Below are 14,961 nucleotides of genomic sequence, written 5' to 3' on the forward strand. Positions count from 1 at the left end.
TTCAATAGCCAGACATCTTTTTACATGGTATAAACAATGATGCTGCTGAATAAATGGTGACATTGTTTTATATGTTCAAGGGTGGGCTGAAAAGTTTATAGGCTGACCACAATGTAATGGTTGAATTTGACCAAATGCATTTTATTTTTCAACATAGTCTCATTATCTCAATATATAGCAGAAATATTTTCATGTAAGGACCACTATCAACATTTCATGTTAGAGTTATTTATCAATCAATGCCATTCTAATTTTATAAAGTTTATTCTTTCTATTTTTTTAACTTGTTTCAGTCATTAACTGTGGCCATGCTGGAGCACAGCCTTTAGTCGAGCAAATTGACCCCGGGACTTATTCTTTGTAAGCCCAGTACTTATTCTATCGGTCTCTTTTGCCAGACCACTAAGTGACAGGGACGTAAACACACCAGCATCAGTTGTCAAGCGATGTTGGGGGGACAGACACAGACACACACATATATATATACGACAGGCTTCTTTCAGTTTCCGCCTACCAAATCCACTCACAAGGCCTTGGTCAGCCCGAGGCTATAGCAGAAGACACTTGCCGAAGATGCCACGCAGTGGGACTGAACCCGGAACTATGTGAAATAACATCTCAACACAGCTGACATCTCTCACTTGCAATAACTTATACCAGGAAACAGAGCAAAGTAGAGCTCTGCTTTTATACTATGAGGCTTAATTACAGTTAAAAGGCAGCATGAATGAAGAATTAATAGATGTTACTACATTACTGCCAGCAATGTGAATCCCAAAACAAAATCTTTGATGATGATAATTACTTCTAACATAGGAATAAGGCCAGAAACTAGGAGAGAGTAGGTTGCTTAAATCAATCTTTGTACCAGTACTTTATTTTATCAATACCGAAACAATGAAAGGCAAAGTTGACCATAGCAGAATTTGAACTCAGAACACAAAGAGCTGGAATAAATATTATGCTGCCAATCCACTACCCTAGTAATCAGAATAATCTTTCTATAAGATTATTTTATCCTACCAAGACACTGTAGCCTTTCAATTTAACATCTCCAGCACTGCCAAGAAATGCTCCTTCTTCACTTAGCTTTTACTGTTTTACCAATTAAATGAATGATGGCATCACTCACACTCAAACATGAATATTGGATTGACCAATGAGATCTTTTTCATTAGTATACTAGTGGCTCTAGACTTTTCAACTTTTCTGATTGTCCCATCTTCTAGCCTGCTTAGATCAAGATGCATTGCTTTGTGAGACTGTACCAAGTAGATCTTACAGCACAAAGCTCTACCATGATTGGTTATTATTGCAATCTTTTAGAGAGGCTTAGAGAGTTTCTTTGCAGTATTTGCCAGCATGTTAACTGACCAGATATTACCCACCAATCGATTCACTGTAGAAAAGAAATTTAAGAAAATCTTCATTCATTCTGGCAGTATGACCAGATCACTGCAGCTGGACTCCACACAAAAGAGTACAGATACTAAGTAACACTGCGTGATTGAGGACCTCAGTATCTAGGACCTTGCCCTGCAAATGAATACTCAGCATTTTGCACAGATAGACTTGTGAAAAGTCCATGTCACATTGGCATACAGCAAAGTTGGTAGAATAATGAAACTGTAGACCTTCATCTTGGTTTGGAAGCTGGGACTTTTCCTCACTCAGATAATCTTACAAAGGTGATGCTGGCCTTGGAAATTCTGCTGTTAATTTTATCATCAATGCAGAGGACTCTTAAGAGAATGCAACCAAGGAATGTAAATCTGTCAATGGTCTTATCTTTGACTAAGATTGCAGGCACTATGTACTATTTGTGAGGAACAGCCTGGTACATGACTTTGGGGGTTTTCTGTGCTGATGGTTGAAGGACAAAGTCACCACAAACAGAGAAGAAACATTTTTTGTATTTCCAACTTTCAAACACTGAGCTTCCATTGACAGCAGTTGCCTACAAACAACTCACATAGAGTCCTCCTTCATCTTGGTTTCCGCCTTGAGCCTTCTCAGGTTAAAGAGCCATCAGTACAATAGTGTATGGTAAAACAAACTTCCCCGACCAAAATACACCAGTTATTATGGCTGAAAACAAGCTGAAGAGAATGGGTGCCAGTACAGAATATTGCTTAACATCATTTGTAACTTGGAATATCACCATGGCTCTCCATCACCATTTACACTATAAATGCATGCATCTATGCACATTATATACATAAAGACACGCAATAATATATACATAAATGTACAATTTATACATACACACAAACACATACATGCATACAAGAGAGTGAGAAAGAGAGCTATGAACTAGCTTATTTATATACACCAATTTATACATGTTTATGATACAGAATTAAAGATTTAACTTTTTTTTTTTCAATAATAATAATGATTTCATACATTGGCACAAGGCCACAAATTGTAGGAGTACAATAGTCAATTGAATTGAACCCCTGTACAAAGCTGGTACCCATTTTTATTGAGTCCAGAAGGATGAAAAGCGATGTCAAACCCAGCAGGATTTGAATTCAAAACATGAAGGAACATAACTAAATACCACAGGGCATTTGGTCCGGCACTGTACCATCTCTGCCAGCTCAACAATAAATGATGATGATTATTTTCCAAATGTGTGTGAAGCCTCAGAATTATTAGAGGAGAACTGTGATAATGTGCTGTAAATGGTTTTCACAAAAATGCTAGTGAGCAAAGAGAAATGGTCCTATAACAGAATTGAAATCAAGTCGAAGACTTGGATTACTTGGCACTCTGCCACTGACCACAATAATGAGGATGTAATTTGTTTAATTAGCCATTAATGTAAGAATTATTCGAGAGTAGAAATAGTAAATTATTGATCATGTTCACCATCACAAATAGAATTAAGATAATAAAAATTGTTTCTAATTTAGGTACAAGGCCAGCAATTTTGATTATATTAACCCCATTTCTTGACTGGTACTTCACTTTTTGACTTCTAAAAGGATGAAAGGCAAAGTTGACATTGACAGGATTTGAACCCAGAATGCCAGCTAGAAAAAATGCCATGGAGCATTTTCTTAACACTCTAACAAGTTTGCTCAAATAATAATGAATGTTTCTTACATTGGCACAAATTAGTAATTTTCAGAGGAAAGTTGTGGTTGTGTTGTCAATCAACAAAAAGGCAACTGACCTTCGCCTACTATATATCACATAATTTTTTTACTGAACCCTGATAGATGATGGGGCTAAAATGATCTCAATGTATTGAACACAATAATAATAATCCTTTCTACTATATGCACAAGGCCTAAAATTTTGGGGGAAGGGATTAGTCGATTACATCCACCCCCAGTACTTGACTGGTACTTTATTTTATTGACCCTGAAAAAATGAAAGGTAAAGTCAACTTTAGTGGCATTAGAACTCAGAAAATAAAGCTAGAAGAAATGCCACTAAACATTTTGTCTGATGTGCTAATGACTTTGCCAATCCATTACCCTTAATAGATTTCTTTTAGGTACAAAACCAGTTTTTGTAGGATAGAATTAATGGCTACTTGAGTTGATCACAAACTGTTACTGGTATTTATTTTGCTGATTCACAAAACTAAAAGAAAAGAGGGTGTAATCAATTGAATCAATGCCAGTAAATACCTGTTTCTTATTTTATCAACCTTCCACCCTTCTACACATCATTACATTTGGCCCCCTAATTTTAATTGAAAACATTTAGAACTGTAACTAAATACATCAAGGTATTTAGAGTGAGACACAACTGTTTCTGATAATTCACCGGAATCATAACAATCATTTCTAACATAAATACAGAAATTTTGAGGAAGTAGGTTAGTCAATTAAATTGACCCCAAGTAAATGGTTGGTATTTTTATTTCATTGACTTCAGAAAGATGAAAGGCAAAGTTGACTTTGATAGGATTTGAACTCAGAACATAAAGAGCCAAAACAAACACTGCAAGACATTTTGCCCAATATTGTAATGATTTGCCAATCAACCTATTTCTTTACTACCCACAAGGGGCTAAACATAGAGGGGACAAACAAGGACAGACATAAGTATTATGTCGATTACATTGACCCCAGTGCGTAACTGGTACTTAATTTATCGACCCCGAAAGGATGAAAGGCAAAGTCGACCTCGGCGGAATTTGAACTCACAACGTAACGGCAGACGAAGTACCGTAAATCATTTTGCCTGGTGTGCTGACGCTTCTGCTAGCTCGCCGCCTTTTGATTTGCCAATCAACCACTACCCTAATAAAGCCTGCACAAGGCCAGCACTTTTGAGGGTAGGAAGTTGAGATATTGCTGCCAGTACTTGACTGGCACTTTATTTTATCGATCCTGTATGAATGAAAGGCAAAGCTGACCTTGGTAGGATCTGGATTTAAATCATAGAGCCAGAACAAATACTGCAAGGCTTGTTTTTTTTAACTATGCTAGTAATTATGCTATTATCATTGGCACAAAACCAGAAATTGAAGGGGATAGGTCAGTAGTCAGTTTAAATGGCCCCCAGTACTTGGCTGGTATTGCTTTTATCAACTGAGAACAGTGAAAGGCAAAAGTCGGCTCTGGCAGGGGTTGTAATAAAAAAAAAATGTAAAAGAACATAACTATATTCACTCATACACTGGAATTTCACCAACACAATGATAATAATGATGGCTTCAAATTTTGGCACAAGGCCAGCTGTTTTTGAAGGGAGGGAGAAAATGAGTTGATTACACTGACCCTAGTACATGAGTGTTGCTTATTTTATCAGTCACCAAAGAAATGAAAGGTAAAGTTGAGCTTGGCAGAATTTGAGCTCAGAATGTAAAGACGGACAAAATGTTGCTAAACATTTTGCCCGGTGTGCTAATGATTCTGCCAACGCACTGCCTTAATCAGCAACAACAACATAATAATGATGATGATTAATATTATTATTATTATTTCAAATTTTGGCACATGGCCAGCAAGTTTAGGAGAGGAGGCTAGTCGATTACAACAATCCCAGTATTCAACTAATACTTATTTTATCAACTCCAAACGGGTGAAAGGTTAAGTCAGGCCTGGCAACATTTGAACTTCAAAGTCAGAAGAAATTCCACTTAGAGTTTTCTCAGCATGGTAATGATCCTGCCAGCTCACTGCCTTAATAATAATAATAATAATAATAAAGGTGCTAATTTCTAGTTTAGGTACAAGGTCAGCAATTTTGAGGGGAGTGGGTTAGTCAATATCATCAACCCCAGTACTTAACTAGCACTTTATTTCATTGATCCCAGAGGGATAAACATCAAAGAAGATTTCAGCTGCATTTGAACCAGAATGAAAAGAGCTGGAAAAAATAGTGCAAAACATTTTCCCAATGTTCCAATGATTTTGTCAGCTCAAGGATGAAAGACAAAGTTGACCATAGCAGGATTTGAAACAAGAAATGTAAAGAGCCAAAAGAAATATCCAAACGTATTTCTTCTGATATTCTAAGAATTTTGTCAGCTCGCCACCTTGAATCAATCCCATAGTAACAATAGTGTGCATCATACACACAAGTCAACAAATTTTGGGAGAGGACTAATACTCAGTCAAGTAGTTGACTGATATGTATTTACACAACAGAGGCTAGACCATCAAAATACAAAGTCAACTGGAGGCGCAATGGCCCAGTGGTTAGGGCAGCGGACTCGCTGTCGTAGGATCGCGGTTTCGATTCCCAGACCGGGCGTTGTGAGTGTTTATTGAGCAAAAACACCTAAAGCTCCACGAGGCTCCGGCAGGGGATGGTGGTGATCCCTGCTGTACTCTTTCACCACAACTTTCTCTCATTCTTACTTCCTGTTTCTGTTGTACCTGTATTTCAAAGGGCCGGCCTTGTCACTCTCTGTGTCACGCTGAATATCCCCGAGAACTACGTTAAGGGTACACGTGTCTGTGGAGTGCTCAGCCACTTACACGTTAATTTCACGAGCAGGCTGTTCCGTTGATCGGATCAACCGGAACCCTCATCGTCGTAACCGACGGAGTGCTTCCATCCACAAAGTCAACTGCAGCGTGATTTGAACTCAAAATATAACAAGATGTACGAGAACGGCAGACACCATCAGGCATGGACTCCTAACCATTTCCATTACATTATTCTCACAATAATATTCATAGTTTTAATAATTTCCTTTGAATATTATATGAAAAATTTTGTAGTGGAGGAGTATAGACATATCACTCACCTCCAGAATATTACTGATACTTTTAAATTGTTGTAATAACCAAAACAATAATAGTAAGTACTACTGCACTAAATTACCTTGTAGTATTTAGTTAGATCTCTTTTACATTTTGAGTTCATCCAAATCTTGATGGGGGGTTATTTTGCATTTCAACCTTCCAGGGTCAACAAAACAAAAATGAGAAATAAACTGAAAATTTTTATCTGTGTCTAGTTGAACAATAAATCAGTAAAATTGGTTTCAAATTTCAACACAAGGCCAGTAAGTTCCGGGGATGGGATAAGTTGATTACATCAAACCCCAGTGTTCAACTGGTACTCATTTTATCAACCCCAAAAGATGAAAGGCAAAGTCAATCGCAGCAGAATTTGAACTCAGAACATAATGACAGATGAAATGCCACTAAGCATTCTACTAACTCACTGCCTTATAAATCAGTAATATTACTAGTAATAACAATGATAATTTCTACCATAGGAATAAGGCTACTAATATGTGAGATGGGCACAGTCAATAAAACCAACCCTAGTACTTGACTGGTACTTTTTTTATTGATCCCCAAAGGTATCAAAGTCAGAGTCAACTAGGATTTATGTTCAGAACATAAAGGAGTGTTAACTAAATCCTGAGTCACATTCCATCTACTTCACTACAAATTCTGCCATCCACCATAATGATAACAACAACAATGGCTTTTAATTTAGGCTTAGGTACAAGGTTAGCAATTTTGATGGGAAGGTTGTTTGATTACATCAACCCCAGCATTTGACTGGTACTTTATTTTATCAACTCCAAAGAGATGAAAAGCCAAGTTGATCTCAGTGGAATTTGCCCAATGCCCTAACAACTCTGTCAACCCAGCATGTCGATGATAATAATGTTGATGATAATAATAATAATTCTTTCTACTAAAGGTGCATGGTCTGAAATTTTGAGGGAGGGGACTAGTTGATCACATCAACCCCTCAAGGATAAAAGGCAAAGTCAATCTCAGCAGAATTTGAACTTAGACCATAAGGACAGACAAAATGCTGCTGAGCATTTTGCCCAATATGCTAACAATTCTGCCAGCTTGCCCGGCCTTAATAATAACCCTTTCTACTGGAGGCACAAGGCTTCAAATTTGTGAGGAGGGGACTAGTCAATTACAGCAACCCCAGTGTTTCACTGGTACTTAATTTATCAACCCTGAAAGGATGAAAGGCAAAGTCGACCTTGGCAGAATTTGAACTCAGATCAAAAAGATAGATGAAATCCTGCTAAACATTCTGCCAGGCATGCTAACGATTCTGCCATTTTAATTGATAATAAATAATAATAATTATTATTATTATTGTTAATTTAATCATAAGGTTAGTCATTTTGTGGAAAGGTGGTTAGTTGACTACTTTGGTTAGTAATTGACTGATACGTTATTTTATTGACTCCAAAAGGATGAAAAGCAAAGTTAACCTCAGCAGGATTTCAACTCAAAACATAAAGAGCCAAAAGAAATATTGGTTTCAAATTTTGACACAAGGTCAGCAATTTCTGGGGAGGAAGAAAGTCAATTACATCAATCCCAGGTACTTATTTTATTGACTCTGAAAGGATGAAAGGCAAAGTCAACCTTGGTGAAATTTGAACTCAGAACGTAAGGATGCCAACTTACTGCCTTAGAGCCAGAAGAAATATTGCAAAATATTTTTTGAAAGGTCTAATGTTTCTGTCATTCCACTGCCCTTGGATGGTAAACTTATCTTGCACCCATGCAAGATAGATTTAGTCTATCAAATGATTTAATACCACTAGCTTGGCATCCTGGATACAGAGATGGAGTCCATTCTGTTTTGAGGACACTTTTCTCCTCTGCCTCTCTTGCTTAAAAGATAACCACTCCAGCCACCAAAAATGCTTTTAATTTAGACATACAGCCAGCAATTTTCAAGGAAGGAAGTTAGTCAATACTATTAACCCCAGTAAATGACCGATACTTTGTCATTGCACAAAAGGGCCGAAAGACAAATTGATGCTAGCAGGATTTTAACTCAAATCATAAAGAACATTAACTAAATGTTAAAAGGCTGATGCTTTAATAATTCTACCTACCCAGCAAACTTTATATTAATAATAATAATAACGATGATGATTTCAATTTTTGGCACAAGGTCAGCCATTTTGGGGAAGGGGATAAGTTAATCACACCGATCCCAGTGTTCAACTGGTACTTATTTTATCAACCCCAAAAGGATGGAAGGCAAAAATCAACCCCAGCAGAATTTGAACTCAAAGCATAAAGACAGACAAAATGTCACTAAGCATCTTGCTTGGCAAGCTAACGATTCTGACAGCTTACTGCCAAGATAATAATAATAATAATAATAATAATAATAATAATAATAATAATAATAATGGTGATGAGTTTCAATTTTGGCACAAGGCCAGCAATTTCAGGGGAAGGGATAAGTTAATTACATCAACCCTAATGTTCAACTGATACTTATTTTATTGACCCCGAAAGGATGAAAGACAATGTCAACCCCATCAAAATTTGAATTTGAAACATAAAGAGCCAGAACAAAACAAATACTGCAAGGTTTTTTGCCCGACACTTCTACCAACCCAACATGCCCTATGATGTTAATTATAATAACAGCAATAATAATAATAATAATAATAATAATAATAATAATAATAATGGTTTCAAAATTTGCCACAAGGACAGCTATTTTTGGGGAGGGGATGTTTCAATTACATTAACCCCAGTGTTTTACTGGTACTTAATTTATCGACCCCGAAAAAGATGAAAGGCAAAGCTGACCTTTGTGGAATTTAAACTCAGAACAAAGCGACGGGCAAAATATCGCTAAGCATTTAGCACGATATGCTAATGAGTCTGCCAGCTCATTGCTTCAATAATAATAATAATAATAATAATAATAATACCCCACAATCTTCGTGTATTGCAAAATTGGCTTTACTTTGCACTTCACACATACTGCATAAAGTACTGTCCATCTGGGGTCCTTGTTGTGACTTGACGGACAGTACAAATCCCTGGTGCACATATTTTCAATCTACATCACAATGTTGGATACTGTGTCATGTCTTCAATAATAATAATAATAATAATAATAATAATCCTTTCTACTAAAGGCACAAGGCCTGAAATTTTGGCAGAGGGGACTAGTTGATTACATCGACACCAGTGTTTCCCTGGTACTTAATTTATTGACCCTGAAAGGATGAACGGCAAAGTCGGCCTCAGCAGATTTTGAACTCAGATTGTAAAGACAGATGAAATGTTGGTAAGCATTTTGCCTGGCATGTTTAATGATTCTGCCAGCTCACCACCTTAATAATAATCCTTTCTACTATAGGCACAAGGCCTGAAATTTTGTGGGGAGCAAATAAGTTGATTACATCAACCCTAGTGTTTAGTTGGTACTTAATTTATCGACCCCAAAAGGATGAAAGGCAAAGCTGACCCCGGAGGAATTTGAACTCAGAACATAGACAGGCGAAATACTGCTAAGCATTTTGCCTGGTGTGCCAACAGTTCTGCCAGCTTGCCACCTTACAACTACTAATAATAATAACAATAATAATAATGATAATCCTTTCTATTAACAGAAATTTTGTGGGAGTGGACTAGTTGATTATATCAACCTCAGTGCTATACTGGTACTCATTTCACTAACCTGAAAAGGATGAAAAGCAATGTCGACCTCAATGGAATTTGAACTCAAAATGTAAAGAGCCAGGACAAATACCACATGTTATTTTGCCTGACACTCTAACGATTTAAGAACTCTATGATCCCAGCCTGCCCTGTGATGTTAATTATGATAATAACAGCAATAATAACAGCAAGAGTTAAATTTTGGCACAACGCCAGCAAGTTCCAGGGAGAGGGTAAGTTGATTACATCGACCCCAGTGTTCAACTGGTACTTATTTTATCGACCCTGAAAGGATGAAAGGCAGAGTCGACCTCAGTGGAATTTGAACTCAAAACATAAGGACAAACAAAAATGCTGCAAAAACACTTTGCCCAGTGTGCCAACAATTCTGCTCACCACCTTAATAATAATGATTATGAATAATGATGATGATGATGATGATGATGACGACGATGATGATGGTGGTGGTGGTGGTGGTGGTGGTGGTGGTGGTGGTGCTAATGATAAACCAAAGAAAGCATAGAAGGAAGGAAGGAGGGAGTGGGGGATTAAAAAAAATGAAAAACCACTTAAGTAAATAGTTCTTACATAAAAACTAACAAATCACTTTAGTTTATTATCTTTCCAGCTTGTCCACTTCTTTTTTTCTTTTTATCATCTCTTGCAACAATGTCTTTTTTTGCATTTTTGGCTTTTTTTTTTTTTTTTGTTTTGTTTTACACATGCATGTGTACGTGTGCATCTGAGTCTGTGTGTATCTCAATTTCATTTTCAACTGGACTTTATGTCACTGAAGGATTAGTTATTATTATTATTTTTTTTGTATTTTTATTTTCTTTATTATTGTTTATTTTTCATTATATATATATATTTTGGATGGCATTGGGGGGAGAGAAACTTTGCATCTTCTTGTAATAAGATGCCAAAGGAAAAACTTAGGGTTTCCAAAAACAGACAAAAAAAAAAAAACCCATGCGTCCAGTAAGTTATTATTTATAGCTCTGTTCCGGAGGAAAAGATACCTCTTTTTTTTTTTTTGTTTTGTTTTACACATGCATGTGTACGTGTGCATCTGAGTCTGTGTGTATCTCAATTTCATTTTCAACTGGACTTTATGTCACTGAAGGATTAGTTATTATTATTATTTTTTTTGTATTTTTATTTTCTTTATTATTGTTTATTTTTCATTATATATATATATTTTGGATGGCATTGGGGGGAGAGAAACTTTGCATCTTCTTGTAATAAAGATGCCAAAGGAAAAACTTAGGGTTTCCAAAAACAGACAAAAAAAAAAAAACCCATGCGTCCAGTAAGTTATTATTTATAGCTCTGTTCCGGAGGAAAAGATACCTCTTTTTTTTTTTTTGTATGTGTGTTTTTTTTTATTTTCAAAGCAATAAACAAAAAAAAAAAACAAAAAATAAATAATTAGAACAACAGTAATAATAAAAATAATAAAAATAAAGATAATAATAATGATAATAATATATACAAAATGTCAGCGTTATTTTGTTCCTTTGTCTTTTGGCATCTTTCATTTCACATTCTTTTTGTCATTCATTTCATTTCATTAATTATGATTTGTGCAAATGAAAGATTGAAATCGTATTTCACATCATAACAATTAAAATAATAGAGATGATAATAATAATAATAATAATAATAATAATAATAATAATAATAATAATAATAATAATAATAAATTAAAAAAAGAAAGACTGAAAGAAAGAAAAACTATGACAAAGAATCAGTTGAATTCTTCATGTTTTCTTTGAAGTCTGGCACAGGTAGCTTTGTTGGAACGAACTGTGATTTTTCTTTTGCTGCCCCTGCATCTGGTTTTGTTTCTTCTTTTGTTGGTAAGTGACTAGTTAAAGAAGATTTGGGAAGGTCTCCTTCTTCAACAAGGGATGGCCATTTGGGTTGTTGGTCAACTTTACTAAGTCTCTCGTTCAATGCTTTTAGAGCCAATTGTCTGAGGATTGCAAAAGAAGAAAAAGAAAAGAATTAAGACAAAATAAAACAATCAGTATATCAACAACAAAAAAATGTAAGTGTGGCTGTGTGGTAAGAAGCTTGCTTCCCAACCACATGGTTCCGAGTTCAGTTCCACTCTGTGGCACCTTGGGTAAGTGTCTTCTACTATTGCCTCGGGCTAACCAAGGCTTTATGAGTTGATTTAGTAAATGAAAACTGAAAGAAGCCTGTCATATATATTTGTGTCTGTTTGCCCCTGTAACACTAGCAGTTCAGCAAAAGAGACTGACAGAATAAATACTAGACTTAAAGGTCAAGTCCTGGGGTCGATTTGTTCAACTAAAATCCTTCAAGGCAGTGCTCCAACATGGCCACAATAAAATGGCTGAAAAAAGAATAAAAGAATAACAATGGTTTCTAACATAGGTCCATAGCCACAAAATAAGGAGTGGGAGAAAAATAAATTTAATTAAATTCTAACAAAGAAATCTTACTGGAAATACCAAAGATTTTATAATATATTTCTTTACTGCCCACAAGGGGCTAAACATAGAGGGGACAAACAAGGACAGACAAAGGGATTAAGTCGATTACATCGACCCCAGTGCGTAACTGGTACTTAATTTATCGACCCCGAAAGGATGAAAGGCAAAGTCAACCTTGGCGGAATTTGAACTCAGAACGTAACGGCAGACGAAATACGGTTACGCATTTAAAGATTTTATAATAAGAAATGAGCACAGTCTATGTCTGAAAAGCAAGGCACCCCAGAAACTCATTTAGAAAATAAAATAAATTTGTTTCCCACGTTCTTTTGAAGTAAAGAAAGTAACATGATTTTTAACTTGATGATATGGATGAAACCTGTTTTTCATCTCCCAGGAAACTGTGCTGTTGACATCAAAGGAGGAAAAGCTATTCTTGAGAGGACAACAGAACATGAAAGGACACACTTTATTGTGTGTTAAGATTTTTCACTGTTTCTTTTCAAAGACTATTTTTTTTTACCTGTTCTTAATTACCTTTATCTTCTTTTAACTTCTTTTAATGTTATTCAGTTACAGTATTTCATCCTCCTCTACCATCCCATCAATGCTCTGGGCCCCATTCCTTCTGAGTATACACTGGCACCTCACCATCATCTTTCTCCTGCTCTCTCTTGAACTCTTGCTGACTCCCACCATCTCTCTCTCTCTCTCTCACACTCTTTCTCTCTCTCCCTCTCTCTCTCTCTCTCTCTTTGCCTTACTCTTCCCTCTGGCTGTTTCTGCCCTCATTCTTGATCACTCCCTCTCTCCTCCTCTCACTCTTCCCTCTGGCTAGGTAACCAAATCTCTCTTTTATAGCAGCACACCTGTTTCTGTCCTCTTTCTTGTTACCTCTGTCTCCCTCTTCCTCTCTTTCGTTTTCCCTCTGTTTTCCTGTCTCTCTCTTGGCTGGGTAACCATGCACCTCCTCTATAACAGGACACCTGTTTCTGCCTCTGTCTCTCTGTCACACTGTAATATTTCCTCATTTAGCATAAGATCACCTCCTCCAATTCCCCCTTCTCTCTCGAAATTCTTTGTCTTGCAAGTTACTTGGTGACCCTGCCAGCACTAGTGCCCCATAAAAAGCATCCAGTCCAAACAGTGAAGTGGTTGACATTTGGAAGGGCATCCAGCTGTAAACACCATGCCAAAACTGACCTTGCCTATGCTGGTGCCATATAAGAAGCACTCAGTCTACTCTACAGGGTGGTTGGTGTTAGGAAGGGCATCCAGGCATTTGTGTGTATGGCAGATGGAACTAAGCTTAAGTCAATGGTGATATTTAAGAGAAAAGGATAACCAAAGAGAGAGAGAGAGAGAGAGAGAGAGAGAGAGAGAGAGAGAAACTGCCATATAGAATTTTGGTTCACTGTTATCCCAAGGATGTAACGGACAAAAAACGATGATGACATTAAAAATTGTGGCTATACAAGAGTTGGATAAGAAACCATGGGCCCTCCTAGTATGGTATTAGTTCTATGCACATCATCATCAACATTTAACATCTGCTTTCCATGCTGGCATAGGTTGGAGGGTTTGACTGAGGACTGGCAAGCCAGAAGCCTACACCAGGCTCCAATCTGATCTGACAAGGTTTTTACAGATGGATGTCCTTCCTAACACCAACCACTCCAAGAGTGTAGTAGGTGCTTTTTATGTGCCACCAGCATGAGGGCCAGTCAGGCAGCACTGGCATTGACCACGCTCAAATGGCGGTTTTTACATGCCACTAGCACAGGAGCCAGTCAGGTGGCACTGGCAACGACCATGCTTGAATGGTGCTTTTTATGTGCTACAGGCAAGGGACCAGTCAGGTGGCACTGGCATCAACCATGTTCGTATGATGCATTTTAAGGGGGAACCAGCACTGGAGTCAGTCCGGTGGGACTGGCATCAACCACACTCAAATGGTGCTTGTTACATGCCACTGGCACGAGAGCCAATCAGGCGGTACTGGCATCAGCCACGACAATGACTTCACTTGACTTACAGGTCTTCTTAAGCACAGTTTATTGCCCAATGATTGAAGGGTACTCTTAAATGGGCTAGTTATGCAGCACTGGCATAGGCCACAGTTACAGTTTCACTTGGCATGTCGGGATTTCTCAAGCACAGAATATCTCCAAAGGTCTCGGTTACTTGTCATTGCCTCCATGAGGCCTAACATTCGAAGGTTCTGCTTCACCACCTCATACCAGGTTTTCCTGGATCTGCCTCTTTCACAGGTTCCCTCCACTGTTAGGGTGTGACACATTTTCACACAGCTGTCCTCATCCATACGCAACATATGACCATACCATACCACAAGGCAGAAAGAGTAGAACAAGCTGCTGAATACAACTCAAACTGTGATACCATGCGACCACTCACTTCTGCTGCAACATTCCAATGTGGTGCTGAACAAATCAAACTTGTCTCTTGTAAAATCATGGATAAAAAAAGGGGATATTTCAATTGGGATGGGCAATGACAACGTTTTTAAAGACAAGAATATCAAATAACATAAATGGGACTAAAGATCACCATTTGAGGACTGTTGAACAAGATGATGAAGAAGATAGATCAAAGAA

General features: G+C 37.3%; 1 protein-coding gene and 2 long non-coding RNA genes across 3 annotated transcripts in view; all 3 read right to left on the reverse strand.

Moving 5' to 3' along the window:
* Positions 1 to 2,305: 2,305 nt before the first annotated feature.
* On the reverse strand, positions 2,306 to 4,848 carry LOC115212307. The gene is made up of 2 exons (XR_003881706.2): positions 4,256 to 4,848; positions 2,306 to 4,004 (listed from the first exon to the last, which is right to left on the reverse strand). It is a non-coding gene; the product is annotated as an uncharacterized LOC115212307 (long non-coding RNA).
* A 73-nt stretch (positions 4,849 to 4,921) lies between these two features.
* LOC118763436 lies at positions 4,922 to 7,666 on the reverse strand. Its single transcript, XR_004999198.1, has 3 exons — positions 7,632 to 7,666; positions 6,042 to 6,239; positions 4,922 to 5,643 (listed from the first exon to the last, which is right to left on the reverse strand). It is a non-coding gene; the product is annotated as an uncharacterized LOC118763436 (long non-coding RNA).
* Positions 7,667 to 10,517: 2,851 nt separating this feature from the next.
* LOC115211973 (transmembrane protein 115) overlaps positions 10,518 to 14,961 on the reverse strand; it is a 32,435-nt gene continuing 27,991 nt past the window's right edge. Inside the window, exon 3 of the mRNA XM_029780746.2 lies at positions 10,518 to 11,859. Coding sequence (XP_029636606.1) covers positions 11,619 to 11,859 — 241 coding nt within the window. The 3' untranslated portion in view covers positions 10,518 to 11,618. The remainder of the gene's footprint in view (positions 11,860 to 14,961) is intronic.

The sequence above is a fragment of the Octopus sinensis genome, linkage group LG5 (genome assembly GCF_006345805.1).
Source record: "Octopus sinensis linkage group LG5, ASM634580v1, whole genome shotgun sequence".
Classification (NCBI taxonomy): domain Eukaryota; kingdom Metazoa; phylum Mollusca; class Cephalopoda; order Octopoda; family Octopodidae; genus Octopus; species Octopus sinensis.